At 43.2% G+C, this 27242-nt stretch overlaps 2 protein-coding genes and 1 long non-coding RNA gene across 4 annotated transcripts in view; 2 read left to right on the forward strand and 1 right to left on the reverse strand.

Annotated features, from left to right (window-relative positions):
* EFEMP1 (EGF containing fibulin extracellular matrix protein 1) overlaps positions 1 to 15723 on the reverse strand; it is a 46040-nt gene extending 30317 nt beyond the window's left edge. Inside the window, exons 1-4 of one of the 2 annotated variants that reach the window (XM_069008891.1) lie at positions 15382 to 15723; positions 14834 to 14921; positions 11880 to 11928; positions 11441 to 11701 (exon numbers count right to left, since the gene is read on the reverse strand). In XM_069008891.1, the coding sequence (XP_068864992.1) occupies positions 11441 to 11701; positions 11880 to 11928; positions 14834 to 14914 (391 nt within the window). In that variant the 5' untranslated portion in view covers positions 14915 to 14921; positions 15382 to 15723. Of the gene's footprint in view, positions 1 to 11440; positions 11702 to 11879; positions 11929 to 14833; positions 14922 to 15038; positions 15138 to 15381 lie in introns of those variants that run through there. The other variant, XM_069008892.1, reaches the window with a different exon arrangement.
* LOC138107553 (uncharacterized) lies at positions 1599 to 11454 on the forward strand. Its single transcript, XR_011149584.1, has 3 exons — positions 1599 to 4118; positions 7738 to 7832; positions 8579 to 11454. It is a non-coding gene; the product is annotated as an uncharacterized lncRNA (long non-coding RNA).
* A 1476-nt stretch (positions 15724 to 17199) lies between the features above and the next one.
* The window catches only part of CCDC85A (coiled-coil domain containing 85A), a 215823-nt gene continuing 205780 nt past the window's right edge, over positions 17200 to 27242 (forward strand). The window contains exon 1 of the mRNA XM_069008875.1: positions 17200 to 17247. The gene's annotated coding sequence lies outside the window, so the exon portion shown is untranslated. The remainder of the gene's footprint in view (positions 17248 to 27242) is intronic.

A 27242-nucleotide genomic window follows, 5' to 3' on the forward strand; every position in this document is an offset into this window, starting at 1 on the left:
ATCGAGTCCCACCCTTAAAGGAGAGAAGTGTGTGCCCCACAAGGCTGTTTTGAGCAGGACAGTTCCTTCTCCATGCACATGTTGTCCAGGAGAATGGGGCCTTGGAGGGCCCCTGGAAGATGCACCAGTACTCAGGGTCACTGAATTTCAGTATTGCTTGCTCTGCCCCACAGTAACAAACCATGATTCCTGTAATTACAATGTTCTGATATCAATACCTGATTTTGATATAGAAATTGCACTTGACAGCTACCAATCAGATTATTTACACACCATTTTGTCAGAATTACAGAAACTTTTGTTTGAATTTCCCAGTGGTTTTAATTTTTAACAAAACTGCACTGGTTTGTGCTCTCCCAAAAAAAGTCTCAGCCTTCTGCAGCTCATAGGGCCAGGAGTGGTTCCATTGTGGGACTGAACATCTGATGTCCACCAGACTAATTAGCCAGGGCTTTGGGGAATTGGCTTTGTGCTCAACCCACAGGTAACAGCCACCAAATCCAGCAAGATGGAAAACTTAACAGACTCTGCTTTCTCAAGCTGGCCATTGGGACATACCTCAGAAAAGTACAGATATCACCAATCTGCCCTTCAACAATCAACCTCATCCTGACATCCTTTAAGAACTGAGGATTGCTCTAAGCATAAATTAGGTTTGTTAATCTTTCCAAAAGTTGCTGCTTTTTAACTTCTGCTCTCACTTGTATAAAACAGTGAGCTTTGTTTAATCAAGTTCTTAAACTGTTCCTCTCACTCCTATCCCATGGCAGAGATTTGGGAAGCGTTTCCTTTTGGGGGCTGCTCCAGCCATGCCACCTTCCAGCATCACAAATAAAGACTCAAAGTGGGAAGCAGCAGCTACAAACCTGCCTTGATTATTTCTGTATGGTTTTGCTACACTGTTCTCTGCTGTAAAAACCTCTCTTCCTCCCCAAGCTGCTGCTTTCTCGTGCTGCTCCTGTTTTTCAGTATCTCCCCTGTCCCAGACTCTGCAAGCAGCTGCCCTGCTCCTGAGCTGTTTGAGAGGGAAGAAGACCAAGCAAGTGAACTATTCCTGCATCCCAAACAGTCCCTGCACGGCTCCGGAGCTGGGGAATCCCCCAGGAAGCTTTTAGGAGGGTGGAGAAAGCGGAGACAAGATCAAGACCAGCGCTCTTAAGCTGTGCTTAGGGGAAGAGCTGAGGGTGTTCGAGGGTGTTGCTGGGTGGATCTCCTTGGCTGGTTTTGGGGTTTGGCTCTATTACATGGCTGTGCTTTCAATTTATTTCAAAGGTGCCTGGAGCCTTATAAATCTGCATACATAGTAAGGAAGAGATTCTCCTCACAGTGGATACTGAACTCTGAGTGTAACCAGAATGGAGGGAATGTTTTTATTTAAATACATAATGAAGCAACCTTTTCATAAAAATATCTTTTCTAGAAATGGGGAATTTTCCTTTTTATAGACACAGAGAGCCACAGTTTCTAATAGAGGAATACTTTGTCTTGGAACATGCCCAAAAAACCAGCCCCCCTCCCCAAAATCATCCTTTTCACATGCTGATTAATAGATTAAAACTTATGAATATAGTTTCTGGATTGTTTAAATAATGGTCAGTGTTTGCAGTGGGGAAAATGGGTGGCTTTTTCCTGCACCCAACTTTTCCTACACAAATGCTATCAGGAGTGTGGTTCTAGCTCTCTTCCACCTCAGCTTAATTCAGGCTGTAAAGTTCTTCTGCTTCTGCAAACACCAGAAACCCAAGGGGTGCTCAGTGGTGTTAAGCCTATCATTTTTATCTGCTTGTGCAGTGCTTTCTGCTCCAGGGAAAAAGTGCTGGAATTGTCAGGAATATCTTTGGAATATCAACCATCCCCAAATTATTTTCTAGTCCAGTAACATATAAGGAGAGAGTGGGAAAGAAAATCTGTCTTGATGCTTCAAATTAAGCCAGATAAGACCGAGGAAGGTCTGGATGCAGAGTACATACAGGCAGGATGATGTCAGAGAAGAACACGTGTTTTCTTTTCCCTTGGGAAATGGAAAGGACTTTTGGATTCTGCTCTCTTTCCTGATTTAGTCTCCAACAACTTCTAGGAGGAATGAAGTCAGGTGCCATCCACAGCCCACAGGGGCAGAGCAGAGGTTGCTCCAAAGCACTGCTTATTTCTGATGTGATTCTGTGCTCACTGCCCTGTGAAATATTTCTATATTCCTGCTTTTAACTCATTCCAGGCGTGACAGGCAAGTCCTTGTTTCACCCAGGTCACCTTTATCATCTCAAAGTTCTGTGGAGAACTGGCTCCTGATAAGGAAGTCCCTTGAGAACAAATTCATTTATGAAGAAAGTGCTTTAAAAACTACAGGCAAGTATTTGTTGCTTCTAAAAGTGTATTTAATTCCACCTACTCTGTATCCCAGATACTCAAAATTCTCCCCAGAGTGAGTTTAGACAAGAAAGAGATTGTTTCTCCTGTGTATTTTTTAAGATAGGTCAAGTCAGCTAAAATCACACTTAAATTTCTGCTTGCTTTGCCATGTTTGATTCTTTTGCTCTGTGCAAGATTGCTATTAAATGTTACCTTATTGGCAACCTCTTTAAAAGCACGCAGAACGTTGTTACCTGTCAAAAGTCCTTGCACTTCCCAGTTCTGAGTACTTCTGATAACAGGCAGCTGTTACAGTATTGGTAAGGAGCTCTTTCTAAATTTATAATGCTACCAGATATCCAGGAACTGATTGTACAAATTACTTCTTTTCTGGAATTATGGAGGCTTTATATCCCATCAGATGCCTCCTTTTTTTTGTTGTTTTTTTTTTTTTTTCCCCTTGGATTTCTTTAACTCTGGAGAATTTTAATTGAAATTTAAGCCCAAACTTAACTCTTGGTATAAGGCCCAGATTTGCACAGCAATCTGCCTTGTCAGAGTTTGTCTTTGGGTGACATCTGCTAGTGGGATTGGTTTGATTGCACACGTTCTGCCCAGTTACCTGTTAACAGGAATCCCATCCGTGCAGGCAGATGCACATAAGGACCCTGGAACAAGCTCTGTTTGTACTCAGGAATCTCCATGGAACATCTGTTCAGGCACGGGCTGAACATGCTCAAGTGCAGTGTCACATTTGCTTAAATCATCTCACACTGGGTCATGCACCACACCAGGGGTTTCCTTCAGATTAAATTCAGCTTGTAAAGGAAGGTTCAGCAGTATCTTCTCCTCCTTAGAGCTGATCAAAACAGGCTTAATTAATTAATATGTCCAATCAAAGGCATGATTTCTTTTAAATAAGGAGTTAATAAAGCCAGATTCAGAGTTTCCCCAAGTAAACATCTCTTCCCAGGAGATAGACCTTCACACACTGAAGCCTTTGTCATCCCATTTAAGAATTTTACTTTAAAGTTATTTATTTAAGCCATGCAGTAACAGCAAAAGACAAGAGGCTACTGAATATCTAATTTCAAAAATGCCTAATTAAGAGCTTGGGATACATATTGCTAGAAAACATCTAATTCATTTCTGAGCCTCAAGAACTTTTTCTTAGCACTGTAGCTTATAAAAGTGTGTGTAACTGTAGTGGTTACAGGTTTTCTTAGTCACTTTTTTCAGCGTTGATGCTACAGCTTTGACCATGTAATTATACCTAACAAAAATTAGGACATCTCTCTACTCTGCTTACAACAGAACCAACCTTTAACGTGATTTCAGATTAACAAATAAGACACAAATGTGGAGGAGCATTAAAGGTATTTTATAATAACTACATGTGGGCTAAAATACTTCAGAGCTCTGTAATTTGCAAATCCCTCTTGTATTTTTAGTAAAGTTAAAAGGTAGATGAAAGAAGGTACAAGCAGTATTCTTGTGTATTTAGGATGGTTTTTTTCAGGTTACATTTTGCTGTCTATAGAATCATGACAAATACCTTTCTCTCCAAAACTGTTGCTTTCTGACTGCTATGAAAACAGAATTTAGCAGATGAAACAGATATTTCTTTGTGGGATTTCATACTTTTTACTAATGAACTTTGTATGTCTGATTACCTATTCCATGTATTCTTGTCATACAGAAAACAGAGATCTTACAAGCCCAGTTCAGATCTTCCAGTCTTGTGGATAGAAGCATCTAAACTTTGACAGGTACATGGCAAAATTCCCTTTGATAAAAACCCTTCAGCCTAAGGGATGCTTAAATTTCATTTGACTTATTCTAGACCATGCATAAATAGTGGTAGCCCAGAAAAAGTAGCTCAAAAAGCATCACAGAGGGGAAAAAAAAGAATAAATTTTAAGTTTAATGAAAGGAGGTGGTCAGGCTCAGCTTACATTTATCCCATGATCAAAAAGTACAAACCCTTACCCAGTTAACACAGACATGGCACAAAGGGGTTGCCATGACAAAGTGCAGCACAAGAGGAGTTGACTACACCACCAAAAATGCGGAATGTTTAAGATGCAACCTGGTAGGTGAACTCAAAAATGACACTCTCCTTGTGGTTTTCTACCAGACCAAAAATATCTCACTAGAAAGGAGTCCTGTAACACTCCCACTGCCTTTGACAGTAGGAAAATGGCAAACCAGCAAGTCTAAACAGCACTCTTGAATGAATTCCCACAGTGCTGGAGACTGGGGTGCTTGGCTGTGGGGCAGCAGATGGGATTCCCTAGCAGAGGACAGGGAGAGGAACACAGGCATCCCTGGGTGGTGCAGGGAGGAATCAAACAGGCCTCTGCTGCCTTTGCAGGAAGCTTTGTTCTTCCCGTGGGGCTGCTTTGGCACACAGAAACTGCAGCTATCATCTTCCCTGGCCAGCATGGGAAGGGAGAAATCACTTGGAAAGAGAATAAAATGAAGGAATTAACAGTTTCAAATTTCAGCTCTTGAACTAGTTTTCCAGCTTCCTAAATTTGTGACCCATCACTGGAGAGGCTCAAGAAAAATCTTGGATCTTTGAAAAATGTGTCTGCAATGCTGAAATCCTTTAGAAATGTTCCAGCAAAGGTGACTCAGTAACACAGACTGCAAGAGTGAAAATAAAACACAGGCAAGAGCAGTTCCATTATACACTAATTAATCTGAAGTAGGAGTCACCACCCTCACAGGTTTGAAAATGGAGGAAAAAAGTGGTGGTTGAGAGAAAATCATCCTGAGCAAAAAAATGGGGAAAGGAAGAGCACAGAGCCTTTCTCATGAGGCTGAGGAGTGACAGTGCAGGAGACTGGGAGGAAACAACTGCCCAGAGCAAACACAATGAGAACATCCCAGTGGCAATAGTGGCACTATTATCTGAGAGAGGTGCTAAAAGCAGCTGCCAGGGTGCCTTGGCACTGCTGGGGCAAGTGCCTGTATCACTGTGATGCTGTGGAATGTATTCCATTGAGAACAGGTTTTGGCACAGGGAACAAAAGCCAGCCCGTGCTGCCCCAAGTCCTGCTTTGTGCCCTCTGGTGCTGCCGCCGAGTGCAGCAGGTGACAGCCCTCACTCCTTGTGTGGTTCTCCTGACTTGTAGGATGCTCGGCTCTGAGTGTCTGCAACAGGTACAGGGAATTCCTCGAAGAGAGAAATAAGTGCTCTGAGCTGTTTAATGGGGTGCCAAGTACTCTGGGATGCCAAATCAGGATCAGGCATAAGCACATTCTTCCCCTTTGCTATCTGGTGTTATTCCTGATTGCATTGTGGAAAAGACCTCCAGCTTAGAGAAAGGAATTCTGAAGGAGGACAGATGGCTGGAGCTTGGACTTTTTTCAGGCCATGTGCCTTCTGAATCCATTTGCTGTGTTTTGTCTGTCAAAACATGAGCTTCCTCTGAGCTACTAAGGCAACAGGCTTCAAAATCAACAAATGCAGCCCACGAGGATGACAGCCGAGGTGACTACTGTGTGATCCCATTCTTCTGCTGCAAGAAGCCATGAGAACTGCTAATGAGTTTACTTAAACTTGAAGTCCAGTGCTTGCCTGCATAATCCCAATTCAGGAAGCTAAGGTAAATACAACTTGGGGAAGCTTGCTTGCCTCTAGGACACTTAGCACTATAAGCAAATGGGAGGAATCTTTAGCTGCAACACACTGAGCGTATTCCTGCAGGGGTCAGGACAATGGGAAAGCAGTAACTAACTCAGGAACGGAAAGCAGCTGCTAGTATTTATGCTTGTAATGGATGTTCACAGTAAAGTGGTCAGACAGAACAGAGAATATCTCTCCAAGGTCTTGACTTGACACCCACAGCTGTGCAAACAGCACAGATGGGAAGATGATTCAGAGTGGCCAGATTTCAAAAATGCCCAAAACCAGGCCCTCAAAACAAGATGGGTTTTTGTGAACGCCCCTCTGGACCCTCAGGGCTACTAAAGAGATGCTTCCTTGCAGTAGAATGCAGCAGTTTGACAGATTAACAGCTTGAACAGTTGGTTCGGGGTGGGCTGATGAAAGACTATCTCTGCATGATGTATCCAAATGTACAAGGAATTAATTGGAAACTATGAACAAAGAGCCGTGAAAGTGTCAGCTTGTGTCCCTCCGTGGATCCTCTTAGACCTGCAGAATTCCTGGGGTTTGTCCCAGTAATGAGCATTGAAATGGCACATGTAACTAGGTTGGTCTCTAAGAGTGGCTACAGCTGGCAACAAGTGTTCCCCAGTTGCTGGAGTGCTGCACAAGCACATGGCCTGAGGGAGCACTTTGAGCTACTGCCATCCCAAACCAGATAACCAGGCCTTCTTTTTCCTGCCACAGCCTCTATCCTCACCCTATCCTCAAACTCAACAGGCTTAGGGGTGTTTACAGAATCGTAAAATAGTTTTGGTTGAAAGGAGACCTTGAGGATCACCTCATTCTGCCCCCTGCCATGGGCAGGGACACCTTCCACTATCCCAGGTTGCTCCCAGCCCCATCCAACCTGGCCTGGAACACTTCCAGAGATGGGGCAGTCACAGCTTCTCTGGGCAGCCTGTGCCAGGGCCTCACCACCCTCACAGGGAAGAACTTTTTCCTAACATCTAACTTAACCTACTCTCTTTTAATTTAAACCCATTCCCCCTTGTCCTGTCACTGCATGTCCTTGTAAATAGTCTTTCCCTAAGAGGAACAACCCTGGAACTAAACTTGTCACACCTCAGGCTCTTTTACAAATAGCCCTGAAGCATTTTAAAAAGTACTCCTTACCTCTACAGGAAGGGGGAAAAGTTGGGATGGTGCAATATTTTACAAAAAGCTCTCCAAAACATTTCCATGGCTAAGGAACTTCTCTAGCTGTCTTTTAGGCTATGTCTGTATTAGCCAATGGATTGAACCCGTAAGAGCAGATCCAAACTTGGTGCAGAGGCTCCAAAATCCCAGTCCAAGCACTTCTGAGGCTCCTTGGAGCCTGGCCCTGAAGGCTGAGTGCTCGTTAGTGGTTGTGGCACATTAGTGGCACCCCTGGGGTGCATTTCAGGTTGTTTCAGCTGGACTGGATGTGGCTGCACGTTCCAGGACCGCTCGGCGAGGGGAATCAAAGCGCGGTAAGTGGAGCTCATTAGGAGCTGCAGCGCAGAGGGGCTCCGGTGCCCCAGCCAAAAAGCCAGGGAAGAGCTGTTGCCAGAGGCACAGCCAGGCTCTGCCAAGGGCAGCCAAGTGCACCTGCACTCACACATCTTTTGTGCCCTTTATATGCCAATTGCACATCTCTGACATGTGTAAATATATATAACATAAAGTGATTTCTCTGTGGAAAGCAGGACATCATGAACCGCTCCCCTTTGTCCCTCCCTCCTTAACAGGACAACAACAAAAAGGACTCTACAGGTGCAAAATTTAGCCTGATTTGACTTCTTCACACTTAATTAACTTGAGTTAAAAGCATATCTGGAGTATGGTAAGTTACTTTAAAAAGTACCAGAAAACTTAAATGAAAAAATCCCTAACTCTTACCAGTGTAAAGATACCTAAAATGATTTTGTAGGGAGAAAAACAACCACAGCACAGAAAACAAATTCATTTTTTTTCCTCCTTCCACAGAGGAGGAAAAAAGCAAGCAATGTCCACCAGGTCTGGGCAGAACTCTGGAGAAATGTCTTTCTCCCACATAAGCACTGATCTCTTGTATTGCAATCTGTCTCCCTGCTGTACTTGACATTGCAGCAGCACAAAGAGTTACAGACAGACTGGAGAAATATCAAAAGCTAATCTAGCTGAGGAGCAAAAAACTTTGCTTACTTTATTGCTTGTATTGCCACCATGATAGGAATTAAGAAAAATAAGTTCTTTTCCCTTCTCAAGTTTACAGGTTATTTGGTACCTTTTTTGATCCTTTTTTTTCATTCAAGTGTCATTAACATTCTAGGAAAAGTCAGTACTTTCTTACAGACCAGGTTTGACAAAATTGAATTAATTGGGTGATTTTCTTTTGACTTCAATAGGAGTAGACTCAAATCACAGAGAGCCTAATAACAAAGCAAAATACAACTCAGTCCTGTATGCAAGCACAGAGTGTGGCTATTTATGGTTTTTATCAGGCAAAACATTAGTAAACCTAATGTTCCTGTCTGGGGAACATTAGTTTAACTCAGTAATTTGCTTCAAATTATTTCTTACTCTCTTTTTTGCTCTTCCTCATTACAGTGATACCTCACAGTGGCAGGGCTGAACACCCAAGTATGACCAGATGCCACATATGGGAATCTCCCTCAGGGACCAAATTTAGCAGTGACAGTGAAGTGGGAACTGATTGGGATGGGATGGAATGGGATAAGTTAAGGTCATAAACTCAGAATTTAAAGTACAGTTCAAGTGTTTACATTGAAGAACAACATTTTCCACATGAGAGATCTTCCTCCAGAATAACCTTCCTCATCTTTGCTTCAGTTTGGGGGGTTCCTGGCACCACTGCTCATAAAGAGTATCTTAAGGACATCCCAGGAAATGTTTGCTACCCCCACTTCTAACATCAATAGTTATAGAAATCTGTATCCTCACATCACTGGCGTGAAATCCACCAGGACCAGTGTCATTTATGTTCATTTATTCCAAGCACAGGAGCCACAGGAGTGTGTTTTGTCTGTCATTCCCCCACTATTCCATGTTTAAAAAGGGAGTGGACATTTGTGTTAAAACAGAAGGCCCCTCACACTGCAGCATGATGTCACTAATTCAGCTCCTCAGAGCATGTTATTGTTTGAAACAGAGGTCTCCACACTTTCACATTGGTTATAAAATACTTAGTGCTGCTGGACTGGAAGGAAAATGTCATACATCTGCAAACAATTAGAAGGAGCTGGACTTCGTATTTGATTTACTAAACAATAAAACAAGCTTAAGTGTGACTATATCTGTAAGTTACACTCCCTAGGAGCCTTGAGCAGTTATCACAGCAAAGTCTTTTAACCATAATTAAATAAATCCGCAGAGGGACCATTGCTGATCAAGATTATCTTTTATAAGATACTTTCAGCAGTGGAAAAAGCATGAAGATCATGAAGTTGAATGCATGCTTTAAGTGCTCCAAAAGTCTTTCATCCTTTCTTTCAAGCACACTGTCCACTACCCTTTTTCCAGCTGGAATGCATTCAATGCAATACATTTCAACTTTTAAACACTAATATTTCCATGCTTTCTACATCTAGATTGAAATTTTGGCATGAGGAAATGAGTGGCTTGATTCAGTCAAGCCCAAGATTTCACCATAGGTTGTGTGCCTGCTGGTTAAAAGTTCTGGTACTGTAACAACACTTAGTTGTTGTTATAAATTAGCCAAAGATTTGTGAATTGAATAGAAATATTTAGTTGCAAGTTCCAGGAAGCCAGAGCATGGAGTAAAGTAATAGTGATGTATCACCACCAATTTCTCCTCAACAAAACAGAAACCTCAACCAGTTGTCAGTCTCTAACTTAACACTCCACCTTTATTTGGAGGTCAAACTATGGGTACTAAATGCTGTCAAATTTCCCTACTGTATCCCAAATTTATACACCTAAAGCCAGCGTAGCAAAAGGGATGGGTATGTTTTGAAATTTTCTAGCATAACTTGCATTTTTTATCAAATACAAATGTTGTTATGTGCTAAAGTTGGAGCAGTTTATTGCAGTTCACCAGTGAAGAGTAGTGCCAGCAGCATCACCTGAAGGAAGGAGTGCCAGGCCAAACCCAGCAGCTCTGCTCCTGGTTCTGCAGCTGCTTTACCAAGTTAAACTAAGGAAAAAAACAATCTTCCATCCTTAGCATTGATTTTTCCTTGATGACCCTCAGTGAACACCCAGGGTTAAGGGGATCTGACCTCCTGTGGTAGGTTCTCGACATTCTTGAATCAGAGTGACAGAAATGTTGGACATGAGCAGATAAGCCAGAAATGCAACTCTGAGGCTTCGCCCACAAAAATAACTCCTCCAGCCTCCATGATGATTGCTGTGCTCCAGAATGACAGGGAATTTACTTACTAGTGATAAATAATGTTCTGCATACATGAATACCAGGGAGAAGGAAACTACCACTGTGTATTACAGCCTGCCCTGATTATAGTCTCTCAAGTACTATTTTATGTGATTATACTGTTACAGGCCACAAAGTGGAAAAGATGAACCACAGGGTCAGTTTTGCCCTCTCTTTGCATGGGTGTCCCTCTAATGTGCTTGACAAGCAAGTTTGTGAGCAAGTAGTAGAATATATTTCTATGAAAGAAAACAAAACAATGGCTGAAACATTTGTTACTTCAGCAAGTAGAAGAGTAAACTATTTATATAAAATAATAAATGAAACAGTCTTAGTTTACAGTAGTGCTTGTGAGGCTGATTCCTGAATGCATACAATTAACATTGCTAATGCCCTGAGAATTTTTGGCACTGTGTGTGGTGTATGTACACTCAGATGAAAGCTCTTCATTGCCATAGTTTTCAAGAGTGGCCAAGCTCAGACTGGAAGTAAACTGGCAGGGTCTGCCAGGCTGTTCAGAAGTTGTGTTCCTACTCCTAGAGGAATATTCCTTATCCATGATAAAAACACAGGACCCTTCTGCATTGCAGCCTGCTCTAAGCAAAAGTTCATACTGTGGTTATTTTTTGTTCATTCAGCATTCACTTACTGACAAATACAGAGTTCTGCAAATCTTTCCAAATTGTTTATGCCTTGCTGCATTGCCCACTCTTTGCAGAGCACTTCCTTTCCTAGACATACTTAGTACAACACAAAATGCTTCACTAGAGTTGCTGTCAGGGTTTTTTTTTTTTAGGAGCTACAGACAACAGAATTAATTTGACTTGTTAGCCCAAAATAGATGGAACAGACTGTAAGGCTGCAACAAGCTGCACATTCTGATACCTTGAACAACAACAATAACATTTCTGTATTTTATTTATGTATCTTTAAAGGTGTTAATGGAGCAACAGTCCCTTTCGATCAACACAAGGGCTACAGGCTGGCATTTCCCTGGGTCTCTTGTCACCCACGCTCCGACTGCAGCGGAAGCAGAACCGAGGCAGGCGCTGGCTTACCTTGGCACACATTGTGGTCACTTTGCTCATACCCAGCTGCACACTGGATTTGGTGGGTAGGGTTGGGAGGGGCACGCTGAGGGTCGGCCGGGGTCCGGCGAATGACGCTGTTTCGACCACTTGTGGATTCAGCTGCTGCTTCTTCTCGTTCATTTACAATAATTTGCGCTGTTCTGGGTAGACAGAGGTATCCTCCATAGTGGTTAACACATTTCATCCCACCTTTACATGCATCTGGGACTATTTCACATTCATCAATATCTGTGGTTAGCAACAACACAAGTCATGCTTTTAACAGTCGAACCTTCTGCAACAGCCATTAACACAAAGAACACGACGAGACATGCACGCACACCTCCGTGTCCAAAACAGGGGTGTGCAGTGAGAATACTTAAAGAATACCAGTGGCAAGTCTGTCTTTGAAAATTATTTACTGTACCTTTGCACCGTTGCCTAACAGGATCCCATTCATAGCCATCTGTGCATTGCTGTGGAGAAAAAAAAAAAAATTGGGTTACTTGGGATTCTTTGTTTTGGAAAAACAGTTGAGTGTATTCGGTGAACTCAAAGTGTGACACAAAGGGAAATGCAATGTTTGCATACCTTGGTAGGCTAGAAAAGTGGCAATCAGTACAGCACTGCTGTGCAGGAACAGCAAAACTTGGGAGTCCCTGCCCACTCGGAATGTTCTATGACTCTATGATACACAGAGAGCCTCTGTCTCGGGAAGTTCCCAAGATATTGTTTGTTGTGAGCAGGCTGGGGAACAAAGTGAGAAAAGCATTGCTTTCTCCTTGCCTTGTCCCTGTACCCTGTGTTACACCCTCTGTCCTTGGCTGAATCCTTGGATGATCTTTGGTGTGACCAAGCTGACCAGAATGAAAATCTTCTTCTGAAAAAGCAACAAGTTTTTCTGAGTTTGGATCTCGTTCCCTGCCTGCCAACAGGTGAACCTCTTTCATTCCCAGACCCTGTTTGCCAGAGGGACTAAGACGATTCTGTGCCCCTGGACTTCATCCTCTCTCCCATTAGCAATGGGGAAGGATCCCATGACAGCTGGAAGTTCATTCACATGCTTTTTAGTCACATGACTCCAGGAACTGCAGTCTAGGAAGGACAATTTATATTGTGAGACACACAATAAACGGTCAGAGTTTATAACAGAAGGACTACTTATTTATACAAGACTTTGCAAAATTCAAACAAGGCTATACTCAGCAGCTATTCATATCAATGCACACCAGTGAGTTCAGGAAAGGTTTTAAATATTCAGCTCTGCATCTTCATTCTTCATCTGCCCAAAAACATGACATTGTCCAGAGGGCAGTCATTTAAATCACAGGTTGCAGTTACAGAGTCTGATTTGCAAAGTATCACAGTACTACCAACTGCAGCAGAAACATTAAAAATATTAAAACATGATTGAATCAACCAGGCTGTGCTGTGTAGGTGCATCCTGGGCTGCTCGGGCTATTACTTTAATGGCCCCATACAAAAAGAGAATGGAGTTGGCTAATGTAATTAGTCACAGTCAAGCAAGCTAAATCTTGTTGCAACTCTTCTGCTGCTGAGGGACACAAACTTGACCTTCTGATGCCAAGATCCGCTTGTTGCAGGTCCTATCTTCAAGTTATTTTGAGGGACCTGTTACTGACGGACACTGACTCAGCAGGAGGACTGAAAATACTTTCTTCTCTTGCAGGTGGCACCAATGATTTGCCAGACGTGGCGGCGAGTTGTAATTTGGAAGGGTTTTTATCCCCAAGGGGTAAGTGGACTCTCTCTAAAGGATTGACTGCATGCTGAGATGACAACACCAAAGTTACTGTAGCTATGAAAAGGCAAACCCAGGGGAAAACAGCTAATTCATGCATTTACTGAATCACCCAGTTCCTGTTAAGGCACAACAGAAGTACTGTCTGTTTAACTGCAAGGAGCCAAGTCCATCTATTACTGCAGCCAAAGGCTTTTACAATAGCAAAGGATTTGGCCCTCCATGGATACAATGTGTGCATGAGAAACAGTAGCATCCCAAGACCAAAATCTCCCAAAGCTGGGGTTTTTTTGTTTCATTTTACATGATTGGAGTTTAATGATCAGTGAAGTACCTAAATGCTAAAACCTCCTTGAAAATGGAGCATAGGTACCCAAGCCCTGTAGACTTGCTGGAAATGTTCAGTTGGTATAATCAGAATTATGTGAAATGCTACATAATTAAAAACCCCCTCATACAATAACTGTGGGAAAGGAGGAGGGTGGGATCTCTGTTTAGTCCAGATTTTCAAAAGGTACTTACATCTTCAGTTTCCACTTCTATACAGGGACTTAAAAAAAAAGTAAATCACAGAAGCCTCTAAATAAAAGTACTCCTAGCCTTCAAAACCCTAATGCTTCTAAAGCCCAGTGTTAAAGTATTTTATGTCTTACTTCCTGATGCTCACTTGAGGCTCCTTTAAGCCCTGACTTCTACAAGAAGGTCCAACTCTGCAATATTTACTTGCTTGAGCCATCCCACTGACTTCAGTGGGATTACTTGTATAAGACACAATCCTGGGCTTTGGCTGTGGTTCTCTAACTTTTTGCATGTGTGCAGAATTTTCTGCTTGTGTGGCATTGGGCTGATGTCTGTGCACATATCCAGAGGTCCACCCATATGAAGCAAGTTGCAGGGATTACAGCTGTAATCAGATGTGAAAATGCGGGTTTTTCCCCAGCCCAAGCCGGGGTAATTGCCACTCCTTCCATGACATGCATTATGCAAGCCAAGCACCGAACACAAGCAGATTGAAAAGAAAAAGCCTGACAAAAAGGCCTTTAAATCTCTTAGCCCGTCACTTGGTTGCAAGCAGAACCTGTTGCCAGTATTCTTGTACAATTTTATCAAGCCACGCAAAGCCACTGCTCAAAAGTAGCTCAGAAAAGAACAGTCCCATGATCTCTCCACGATTCAGATGCTTCATTAAGAGCCCCAAATTTGGAAGTACTTGCATTTTGTTTAAAACAGCATGAAATATCCATAAGAAAACACAAAAGAATGTTTGACCTAATTATCTGTCAAACTCCATATATTTCAAATGAAGGTCCTGGGGACCCTGTCTTTATGAAAATGGATTAAAAATATTAAAACCTCCTAATTTTGTTCAGTCCCTCAAACTGAGTTCATGGATAAGCTTTTCCAAACAAGCAGTTGTAACCTATTTTCCTCAATCTTGTCAACTTGAACTTTTAAACACTGCTTCAGGGCAGGAACAGCTTATTTTATGGTTAACATTCGAATTCAGCGACCTCTGTAGCACATGCTATACATTGGCAAGAAATTAAGTTTTTCTTAAGGGTCATTTAGCAAAGAATCCCCGCAAAGCAGTAATTATCTCCAAGTCTATTAAACCTTACCGTGTACGTTATGGTTTCCTCAGTTTCCTGCGAATGTACTGTAATAAGAATGAGCGCAGCCAAGAACAGAGCTGTCAACATCGTGAACCTTGAAAGAAAGGAAAAACAAATCAAGCAGGAATGTTTTTAGCGGTCTCCTTTGCTGGAAGAGGCTGCAGCACCCCTGGGAGCGGGTCCTGCCCCGGGGAGCCCACCCAGCCCCTACCTGGGAGAGGCGGCCGGGCACTGCCCGTTCGCTCCCGCAAGGAGAGGGTGAGGCTTAGCCGTACTTCCCAGCCCGGGGATTTTATCCAGCTGGGAAGGGGGGCGGAAATAACCAGTCAATGGAGTTTAAAACACCCCAGCGCTCAACGGGAGCAGCGCCGGACAAGGCGCGGGCAGCGGCACTGCCCGGCCGGCGCACGCTTTGGGGTGGAAAAAGCAACTTTTCGGTTAAAGCAAGGCGGGGGGGACGCCGCCCACCTGCCGGGCTGTGCCCGGGACCCGCTCGGGCAGAGCCCTGCCCCGGGGGCGGCGGGCACGGAGCCGCCCGCGCTGCCCGCTCCTACCTGCGGGACCGGGCGGGCGGCGGCCGCTGCTCCTGTCCGCTGCCTCCGCTGCGCTGCCGGCGGCCGCCGGTTCTCCTTCCCCCGCTGCCGGTGCGCTGCCGGCGCCCGCTCCTTCTCTTTCCCCCGGCGCGTGTGCGGTGCCGGTGCGCTGCTGGCGGCCACTCGTTCCCTTTCCCGCGGTGTCGGTGCGGTGCCGGCGGCCGCTCGCTGTCCTTCCCCCCGGCGTCGTGCGGTGCCGGCGGCCGCCCGTGCCCCTCCTGTCGCTGCCGGCAGCCGCTCGCTGTCCCTGCCCCGGCGGCCGCTGGTTCCCCGCCGCTGTCGGTGCGTGCCCGGTGCCGGCCCCGGGCTAAATAGAACGGGCGCCTGCCCCGCCGCCGCCGCGCGCGCCCCCTGCCGGCCCCGCGGGCGCGCGTGAGGCAGGTGCGGCCCCGCCGCCATGTTGGAGCCGTGAGGGCAGCGGCGCGCGCGGCCCCGGCGCGGGGAGGGGGAGCGGCGCCCCGGCGGCCCCGCGCGGGAAGCGCTGAGGGGACGGCGGCCGCGGCCCCGGGAGCCGCTCCCTCACGCCCGCTGGGTGCCGCGGCCAGGCTGTGTCCTCGTTGGGATCTTCGTGGAAGTGCAGCACGGCCATCGTTGGGGTCTGTCGTGAGTCATGCAATCAGAGAATCGTTAAGGTTGGGAAAAAAGACCTTTAAGATCATCAGGTCCATCACTACCATATTCACAGTTACAACCCTAACCTGATGTGGAAATGAGACTGGAAAACTGGTTTTCCAGGAAGGAAAATAAGGTTTTTCGTCAGTCCAAGCTGGTGTAATTGCCTGTCCTTCCATGACATGAATTATGCAAGCCAAACACTGAACACAAGCAGATTTAAAAGAAAATAAACTTACAAAAGGCCCTTAGACCTCTTATGCTTTGCTTGGTTGCAAACAGAACCTATTTCCAATATTCTTGCCCTCAAGTCCCACATCCACGCATTTTGAACACTTCCGTGGGTGGTGACTCCACCACTGCCTTGGGCAGCCCCTTTCAGTGCTTTGTAACCCTTTCCTTGAATTTTTTTTTTTTCCTGTAATATCTAATCTAAACCTTCCCTGGAAATTTAAAATAGCGGGACTGATGTGTTTTTGTGCCCATTATAAATGCAGTAGATGAAAGCCATGAGGAACCTTCCACAGGGCAATGCCTGTTCCTCAGACACTACCTAAGTTCAGCAATCATCACGTTTAAAAACCTTTTCAGTCTATGAAATGCTCTTATTTCCCCACCCAGGGGGAAAGTTGTTGGACAGAAGGAAGGATGAGGAGGCATTGGAGGGATTTAGAAGCTTTCGTGGGTTTTGGTAAGGAGAAGGTGTCCAGGAACTTGTTCTCCAGAGGGATAAGATGGATCTTTATTTAATTCCCTAGTTTTGATTCTGGGGGGCCTGTGACACAGTAGAGCAGCTCTATTCTGTTCCTGTAGTTCAACATGAGGTCTTTAGTTTTAAAATAAACTTTTGCCTCTTTAATTTAGACCTTGAAGGGACTGGAGAACTGGAAATCTGAAAAAATGTCTCATTAGGCTGCAGACCTCTGGCACTGTTGGCCTAGAGAATGGCTTTCCTATATAATGCCTTAAATTCTTAACAGTAAATTATAGTTGATCTTACATAAAGCATGAGTTCTTTTTTGGATGGCTGTACAGTGCTCATTAATTTTGTCTCTGAATCAAATAAGCTCTTTTCTTATCTGTTCTAGAATCAGCAAAGCTGGTAGTTTCAGAATACTTGTAGCTGCAACCATATGTTGCCTATCTTTTATTTTTTAGGTAGTTGTGAGAGAAGACAGGATTTTCCCTCTCTTGTTGCAGTTTCTGTGCTTACAGGTAAGTGGGACTCCTGAAAATGTACTTACAGTCCACACACCTCACTGGTAAATGAAGAACAGAAGCAACAACATGGTGAAATAAAGAAAATTGAAGTTGACTACTTTATAGGACATTTTGCATGTACTTTCTTATGCATATTTATTTCATATTTAATAGGCTGTCTTTTGACATGTGTCCTCCTGCTCCAAAATGATTCCTTTAAAGCCTATATTTCGTTATTTAGGAATACAGCTTCACAGTGTTAGATTGGCTCTGAGTTATTCACTTCTGTTGGTGTAAATTGGATTCCTATTTGTGACGTGGTCCCTCATATATTTTCAACTTTACTGTTTCTTGCTTACAGAAAGAAGTACAAGCATTTCTAATAATCTCATGAATGCAAACTAGTAACATAATTGCTTTTATCTACTTGGCAACACCACTTGGTGAGTTTTGAATTGTCATTTGTATTGTCATTCATGCCATGCAAAGAGAACAGAATTTAAGTTGTTGGGTTCTGGATTAAGTAAAAATTTTAAAAAGTGTTGTCTTAATCTACTACATAGGGAAATGTAGTACATTGCCTGTAATACACTGCCTGTATTACAGGACTGCAGTTGGGTTTTTTCTCTCTGGAAAGATGTTCTGCAAAGCAGAAAACAGCAGGAACATCCTTTTGGAGGATGTCTGAATGCTGACTGAGCAGGGACCCCTTCCCTTGGCTTCAGCCAGTGTTACATGTTTGCTGAAATGCCCCGTTCTGCCAAGGATGGTTGTCAGTCCTTTAGATGGAGGTGGGAGACTCAGTCCATGATTTGGTAGTTCAGATATTCCCTGCTGAGACAACTGGAAACTTGCCTGGTGTGGGAGAGCAGAACTTAAATGCTTAGAAATGCTGATGGGAGTGTGAGGTATGTGAACGAGCTGAAGGGCAACTTATTTACATATCTGAGATGTCTGAAGATGTCCAAGTGGTCAAACAGTCCCTCCTTCCATGCTGACCATGAGCCCCTTGGCACTGCTGAGGCCAACAGCTACAAAAGTTGAAGAAGCCCAGTGAGGCTGATCCCTAATTTTGCTTTTTTTCCTTGCTTTTGGCTCCTTCTGAAAATTTTGCACTCTATTCCCTACTGCTTCAGTGAACTCTTTGTCACATCTCAGTTTCTACTTTCTTTAAACCCCACAGTTTTCATAAATTCTTTAGCTCGAATGTGTTTCTGACTTCAGTGTTCACATTTTTTCTTCCTGGCAGGATGTGTTGCCACCCCCCATTGTCCTCAAAAACCCAAGGATAGGTAGGCTGAAGGGAGACTGTGTGTGGTTAAAATGTCACTGCACTCCCAACTAGTTCTGGCTGCTAGAATTGTCCCTGGGGGCAACAGGCAGCTGGACATAATTTAGAACAGGCTGAGATTGATACTAGAGGCTAGCCCGAAAAGGAGGAAAACAAAACTGCAGTTTAATCTCTTCTACTCCCAGATCTGACCCCCTTTTCCTGTTTCAAACATTGCTCTCTAGGACAGAAAATGAAGCACATGGAGAATTTAAGCAACTCGTGTTTGTCAGCTCAGGGGACCATTGGTGTCAATTTAAGATGATTTCTGTTCCTGAGCATGTCATATCGAGTAACACTGGAGTTGTCTAAACTCAGAGCTGGAGTGGTGGGGATGTTATTTTCATGTTGGACTCACAGGAATTTTAGAACATAAATTATTTTGATAACATGGCAGGCTGCCTTTCTGCCACGCTGCCTGCAAATGTCAAAATTTTTTCCATCTTTCAACTTGGAAGTGACATAGTGTTGGTGAGGGATAAATTGTGAAGCATTAGATGTCTGACTTTATTGCTGATTAAACATGACAAATGTTAAACTTTTATTTGAGGTAAGATTTTACAAGTTTATTTATCTTCAAGGGAGGTATCCTGAGCATGTTGTATGTGCCATGAGGTGTTACTTTACTGTAAACTTAATTTGAAATAAGATCTGTGTTAGGAAATTACTCTCACTTTTCATAGAAAGCTGACAGAGAGAGGTAAAAATTCTCCTTACCAGTTTCTTATCACAGGTGTTGAAATGACAAAGAGGTAATAAGGACCAAAATGTCAGTAGCAAGGGACAGAGAACAAATCCTCTCCTTCTGCTTAATCCTCCCATTAAATCTAAACATATATTTATTATTATGCCTTGTTTATTGCTTTACAGTAGAGCAGATGATGCTTTACAGATGATGCAAACACAGAATTAGAGAAAACTGACAAGGAAAAGACATGAGAGTTGGATTAGAAAAATCTGGTAGTAGAATTTCAGCCTTTATTTTCTGAAACTTATCTCCTGTATGAGAAAAATTGCATGAGTTTTGTTGTGCTGAGGCCTCTGGCTAACTTGGGCTAACCCATGCTTTCATTTTTAAATGTCTAACAATGCTCTGAGGATATTAAAGTATAACGTTCTTGCCATTTTTTATTTTGATTTTTGCTAAAGATCAAGCTTGTGGTCTGCATACAATTTGTCAAGCATGCAATTTGCTTGTCTGCTGCAATTTATGGGGATGTGATCCTGTGTTTTGTGTGTTTCTCTGGACTCCAGCAGAAATCTGGATGCCCAGATAAGGTGGTGACTATTCCCACTGGAGTCCTTTGTCAGTAAACAAAACATGAGGGAGAGAGTGAGTGAGTGGGAAAGGCATCTCCCAGAGGTTGTCCATCTTTTTTGTTGGTGCAGTTGTGCAGCCCTAATAAATTGGGACTTGAAGGGCTTTGGAAGGGTGAGTGGTTTTCTGATACAGCTGAAAACAACACAAGAAATGAGGGTGTGCTGGTGTGGGGGAAGGATGAGCCCATTTCACTCTTCATGTGTGGTCCATCACCTCTTGCAGCTTAGGGAATAAGGATTTTCCAGGACTGCAAACCCCTCCTGTTGATACTCACGTGTGATGTTGATTTTAGGCTACCCATTGGAAAATGAGAGAATATGGTTAATGGGTGTTTTCTCAGTGTTTTCAAGGCTGTAACTTTGAGGCCCAAGTTAGCACAAGTTTACTCACAACCCCAGAATATCTTTTTTTATGGATTAACCATACAGGTAAAGACCCTTTGATGTGGTAAGAATTTCAGATATACCTAACCTGGGCTGTAGCTTAAATTGAATTGTGAAGATTTGCTTTTGCTTAGAAATTGTATCTGCAGTTTGAACATTCTCCCTCTCTTTAGCTTGTATTTCTGACTTCTTCCATCTTTTTATACTGTGAAGCAACTCTTTTCTATTCTCTATCAGTGATTTTCCTTCTCTTTTTTTCTCTTTCTCATGCCAGATAAGAGAAACAGCAGCCCAGAAAACATTCATCAGTGTAGATGTGTGGTTTTTTAACACTGGAGTTGTCATTTCTTCTCCTTTTTCTTTTGGAAAACCGGCATTGCTGCATATAGGAGTTGAAGTCTGATGCTGTACTAGGTTTCAACCAATTTGGTTAAAATGAGAACTTTCTCCCAGAAATGTAACCCGTCTGAGGAGTAGACAGCCTTTCTGATATTCAAAATCCGAGCTGGAATATATACTGTTGTTCTGATTAAACTGTGTCAGTGTGGTTCCTTGCTCTGGCTAAGAGGCAACATAGAAATGCCAGAATTCAAATCCAGTATCACCCAGAATATGTTGGAGACAGTTTTCAGCTCTAGTTTTTGGCTTCCCATGAAGCTTTGTACAAATCATTTAATCTGTTTCTTGGTATCCACTCTCTGTGAAATGAGGAAAAGATGTGGCACTTGCCCAGGGAAGTGGGGTGGGTGCATTTGCTTACCTGTCTAGGACTTCCAAAGACAGTTAATTGTCTTGGATACTCAGATCCCTTTCAAGGTCCAGGAGTTTGGATCCTTGTCTGTGAGGCTGCCTTCAGGCCTGCAGTGGGCACCTCAGCATCCACTCAGCTGAAAGGAGAATCGGGCAGAACTTACCTAACTGCAACATTCATGGGTGTGGATGAGTAAAAACTCTGTGCCCTCTCCTTATCCTCCCTCCATGCAGGAAATCCATTTCCCTTCCTCTGTCAGTTCTGAGAAAGGTAACTGTGGGTTGATATGAATGGAATGCCTGTGTATGAGCAGCATGGATTTCTGACTGGCAGGCCAGCTCCAGCAGGCTATTCAAGCCCTAGTTTTAATTCTTGCAATTTTCTAGTATTGTATTTAGCTCCAGATTTTGGGAATTAATTTGAATAATTTAACCTTTCTCAAGAGGACTTCGAGTATTCCTGATTGTCAGAAAGCACTAAAGACCTTCAAGGCAGACGTTCATGTTTGAAACCCTTAACCCAAAGCTTTCTGCAGAGCCTTGTGGGCCTAAACCTGAGCGTGGCAATGTTGTGATCTTTCAGCACTACCAAACGGAGACCTCTCAGAAATGCTGTGGTGAAAGAGGACCTTAGACAAACAGATTTGTGAGGCAGAGCTCTTGCTAAGGACTGTTTTGCTTTTTACAATTCAGGAACATCAGGATCAGTAGAAATATTAAACAATAATTTGGTTCCATAAGCGTCTTCTGAGGTCTCTGAGTTTGCTGTTCCTTTCTTTCCTTTTTGAGAAAAAAGTTATTAATTGTGGAAAAGCAGGAGCATTTCTTATTTATATTGTATGGGGGTTAACTTGGCAAACAACCTGCCCAGTTAACCTATTAACTATTGTCCAGAGACACAACTTTTCTGCTCAACATCTGCATGTTAATTCTACAGAATGTATATCAGAGCATTTGAATTCCCTGGAATATTAAGCTTAGTGCTTGTCTGTAAGCTGTCATACAGAAAGCAGAATCAACATACCAGTGGGGATTTTCCTCTCTGTGAGATTGATGGGGTTATCCTCTCACCCCTCTTTGCAGATACATGTGGTTGAAAGGGATCAACATTCTGGAAAAGTCTGGAAGATGATACCTCTAAAAGCTGGCACAGAAAAGCCCATAACCCTGTATGCTCCCAAAATATGCTCTGTAGGAGTTTAACCACATCAGGGAAAAACCTCAGTTCTGGGAGTGAGGCAGTGGGAACACCACATCTCCAAGTCATTGAGGTGGAGAGGCTGCAGAACAAGCCCCACATGTCATTTGTTTAATAGACTAACACATCACTTATTATATATTCATTTTAAGGCACGTGTAACACAGGGATTCTTCTTTTAATTAATCAGTTCAAGTTCTCACTCCCTGGAAGCCCAAAGCCCTGACAAATTAATTCCTGCTCATTCGCCCATTACTGTGCTTGAACTGTTGTAATGTAGAAGTGATAAAGGCCCAAAATAACCTGATGGATACAAAAAACCCCCAATCCCCCTCTCCACCCCACTGCAGGGCAGCCAGTGCAGTTCAGTTCACTCCCTTATGTCACTCCAGAAACCCCAGAGCTCTCTTTGGCCAACAATAGTCTCAGTGTGTCAGGGGCCGTGGGCCTCTTTGGCACCACAGCTGCAGGTCGTAAATGCAGTTCTGGAGATTAAGATATTAAATTGGGCCTCTTTGGAGGCTGCACAACAAGGCCTGAGGTATTGCCTCGTGTCCCCAAGGCAGCCTGGTGGCTCCCAGGGCTGTCAGGTGCTGACAGAGCACACGCCAGGAGCCTCCCACATGAGGATTTGTCCTCAGCAATGGTGTGGTTTGCCATTTCCTCTGCCAGCCAGGGAGTGTTTGCTGCTCCAGGCTGCCACTTCCTGCAGAAGGCTCCTGAAGGTTGGTGACAGAGGTTTGCTGAGCAGGAATTCAGTGAACATCAGGCAAAGGAGATGTAGATGATTTAAGGAAATCACTGGATGCTTTGTGCAGACCAAGCTGCAGTTGGAGCACTGCTCTGTCCTCATGGCTTTCCATGCATTTATAAAACCCCAACTAAAAGAGCCAGAGGCATGTGGCAAGAGTCACTTGCATCAGTGCAAAGCAGGGGAGTGTATTAACCTACTCAGTGTCCTACTAGCACTTACTTCCAGGCTTCCTATTTATTACCTTTTATCCCATTTTATGTAGAAATGGGATTTTTGATTTCCAGCTCCCTTGCTCTTGGAAAAAAGTGCCTTTTTCACTGTAATGTTTGACAGCACTTTAAACAGTGAGCTGTGATTGTAGAAATTTTGACTTCTAGAAGCAATAATTAGAATGTGTCAGAGTTTTAGGGCTTGGTCATTTCTGCTCACGTTCATCCTTCATTTTTCAGATGTAGGTCTTTTAATAGAGCTTTTACCATAGAAATTTCACCTCTGCAAGAAAACACCAGAGCAGAAAAAGCAGAGTTGATTGAGCTTAAATCAAAGGGAGACCTTGGTTCAACATGTTGTCAGCAAATTGTGGCTGAGTTATTAATTGTCTGTCTCAGTTATTAAGTACCTGGAATCTGTAAATCTTTCAGAAAGGCATTTAATATACAAATCTCTGAATATTACTGGAGCTCCTGACTGATATCTCTGAGGAAGCTGTGGACACATGGAAACATGTCATCCTGAAGATGGATGATTTAAGTCTGTTGAAGCAGATTGTTTGATTGTGTGATTGTAAAAAAGCTTTTTTGGCACTTGTTGCTATAGGACTAAGGGTCAGATTCTTTCTCTGCCTTGCACTTGAGATGCATCAAAACTTGTGTGGTCTGACTGCAGTGTGTTGGGAGTCTGTTCCATTTTTGGGGGTGACTGTGCATGTGGCTCTTGGGGACAGGTCCTGTTGTTGCTGGTAAATTCCTTGCTGCTTTAAATGGAAGGGCACAAAAACAGAGGAGGTGGCTTTGGCCTCAGGACTGTGGCACTGCAGTTATTAAGAAGGGCCTTTCCATGTTTTTCCCATGCTTTCCTTCAGTGGATTCAAAAGGACATAAGCCAAAAGCAAAAAGAGAAATATAATTTTGTTTCTCTGAAGGTAGAGGATTGAGGGGGTTTACGACATTCCTTTGGAGCTAATAACGATTCAAAGTTAAGTCACATTATACACATAATGTGTATGAAAAACACTTCCATGTAGAAAATGTCAGTGGCATTTCTTTGGATAGAATTACTCCAGATTCTTCATTCAATTGACTTTTTTCTCCAACAGGGCTGTCATTATTTAGTAAAAGCCTTCTGTAGTGCAGGAAATGTATCTGTGAGGAAAGCCTGAAATGTAGCAAGGTGTTCAAAGTGGGTTTAAAGTGCTAGAACACACTTCATTGTGTCAGTCAGATTTTGCATTGTTAGGTGAAGAGGAAGGACAGGATCTTCTCCACAGCAAAACAAATCTTTACTTGGTGTGGATTAACAATTTCTCACTGTTAGAAATTTGGGGGTTTTAGTGTGAATCTTAGGAAGGGAAAAAAGTGCTATTACAATAACTTCATTTGGAGTCAGGAGGCCTTCTTTCACTGCACTGCTGCCTTTTCAGAATGACTTCCCAGTGTCAGGCAAAGAATATCGTGGAGGCATGGAAGAAAGTGGAATGGATTTATTTGCAGTAATCTTTATTAGAGAAAAACTCTTAATTTTCCAGGAGGAAATGAAGTTCACACACATTTCCTTCACAAAAAGGTAGGGTTGTTTTTTTGTCCACCTTGAGATCTGAATGAAATCTTTATTCCCAGTTGGCAATGTGTGACAAAGCATACCTTTGGTGACAGGCTGCAAAAGGGATTAATCATCTGGTGAATTAATTAACAGCAGTAATAAATTAGAGCTCTCAGGGATCCTCAGTGATTTTACTAGCTTGAATTTAAAAGTATGTGAATGGAGTAAGTGAATTACAAGATAATACTAATTAGAGATGTTTGCTCACAATTTAACTTCTACTTCTCAAGCTATCAGTTGTTTACTGGTCTGGACCAATGACGTGCTAAAAGCTAAATACTGTAAAATGTTAAACTTTGATGAAAGATATGAAGACAGAAACTGTTTCTTTTGCCAACATTGTGGTCAACAGCAGTGCCCTGACCTGATTACTTAAGCTGATGTTTTTCCTAAATCTGTCATGAATCAGTAATTATCAAGTTTTGCAATACTCAATGATTCTCTTGTGAATAGCAAAATTATTTGTTATTTTAGGTTGGTATTTTCTAAAAAGAAGTGTTCAACTCTTGCATCTGCAACCTCTATACGGTATGTTTGGCCCTTTTTTTTGCCTGGAGAACTGTGGAATGCCACAACAAATCTCCTGAAGAGTTTCACAAAATGTGAGGAGAATTCAATCTGGCCTAATCTGGAAGTGACCCCTCTGGTGTCTTATAAAATAAACTTTCATGTCAGTGTGTTTTTCCAGTCACGGTTGGAAGATTTCCAGTACAAGTATTTAGTTATGGGGCTTGACTTGTAGGGCTTCTAATAGGAAAAGGAACTTGTACAACATATTGTTTTTATTAGTGGGGTGTTCTCATAGCAATTTAATATGGCAGTGCTAGAAAAAATTCCCTTTTGCCTTGCACCAAGTGCCATGCAGTTGTGTGAGGTGGGTGTGCATGGGGTCAGAAGAGGGACCAGGTCCCTGAATGAGGCTGGAAATTCAATCCATGCTTCCCAAGATTGTGGTGGCATAATACTGACAGCTGGCTTTGGAGCCCTAGTAATCCTCGCAGCTCCTGGCTGAGTTTTCTGAGACATAAGAGACCAGAATTAGGGGAACTTATCTGATAAGGTGCATGAAAGATGTGGTAACATGATGCATTGTCTGTTCAGTCATTTCAACAGAAAAGATGGGATGGCAAAACCTCTGTGTGGGGCTTGTTTGATGGATGTTTTGGGCTCTGTCCATGCACATCTGTGGCTACCCCCCCATGGAAATTGGACTGCACTTCAAGCCATATGTGAAGCCACTGTGGAGCTGCCATCCCTGGATCCTTATCCAGGGAATGCTACTGAGGATGTGGCGACTGGAACTGTGCTCCCCACTGGCAGCAGTCGGGGGAGAACGTGCAAACAAGCAAATCTAAATGCAAATGTTCATGTCTAACCTTGGTGGAGATTTATCCAAATGATAGGGGAGTTGATAGCAGGAAAATGAAAAAGAAGAAAAAAACGAGGAAATTTGAGCCATCCAGTTCTTTTCGGGTGAAAATTGCTTAACTTAGATTTGTGGTTTTAAGTAAACGTGCACATTAAAAGAATGCTGACCTTTAAAAACATGGGTTTAGATGATTTGCTATTGTTGCTGGTTAGAACATATGCACTTACAGGCAGCAGAAAATACCATAAGCCTGTGAGATTGGGAATGCACCATGGAAACAAACAGCACCCTGGCAAAATAAAGAGATGTTTCCTCAGTGGATCTCCATGAAAAAGCTCAGCAGAGATCCTTCTGAACTCTGCACGCAGGGATACTCCAAACTTCTCAAAGAAAAATGCACAGCAAAGAGGGAAATTAAACAGTATCACCGTGCTTTGCTGCAAAACAAAGAAGGCTTTTATGAGAGTCTTGAGCCCAAGTGATAAGTTGTGGATCCATTGTGTTGGAATGCGATGAAATTAATTCCTCTGGGAGAGAAGGAAAAGGGTCTAGAAATGTAGTGCTGCCCTCCAGTGGCGGCATGAGGGGGTTTGTCTCCAGTGCTCGCAGGATGTTGGCTGGAAGGCAAACAAAAACGTGCAAATATTTCCGAAAGGACTCGGTAGTTACAGTTCAAATGTCAGAGCAGCAGCGGAGAAGAGAGGATATGAGACACAGCCGAGCTTGCCCTAGGCTGGAACTGTTGAATTGGTGGCTTTGTCCAAGGTTATTCTCAGCTAGAGGAAAGAACTCTTCCCTGCGTGCTACATTAATCCTCTTCACTTCTAGTTTGCAGTCTTCTGCTCTAGTTCATAAAGAAAGGAGTGTTCATGGATGAAGTGAGCCAAAATGATGAATTCTCTGAACAGACTCACCTTAAAAAGGGAGATGATGTCTTTATGGAGAGTGCCAGCATAGTCTAACATATGCAATTAAACTAATTTTCCTCTTGCTTAAACTGTGGTAATAACTCCCCTCCACACCCCTTAAGTCAGTTTGCCTCTTTAACATGGCATGCAAGAGAAAAGAGTAAGTTATGTGAGTGATG

This window comes from Aphelocoma coerulescens, chromosome 3, assembly GCF_041296385.1.
Source record: "Aphelocoma coerulescens isolate FSJ_1873_10779 chromosome 3, UR_Acoe_1.0, whole genome shotgun sequence".
Lineage (NCBI taxonomy): Eukaryota > Metazoa > Chordata > Aves > Passeriformes > Corvidae > Aphelocoma > Aphelocoma coerulescens.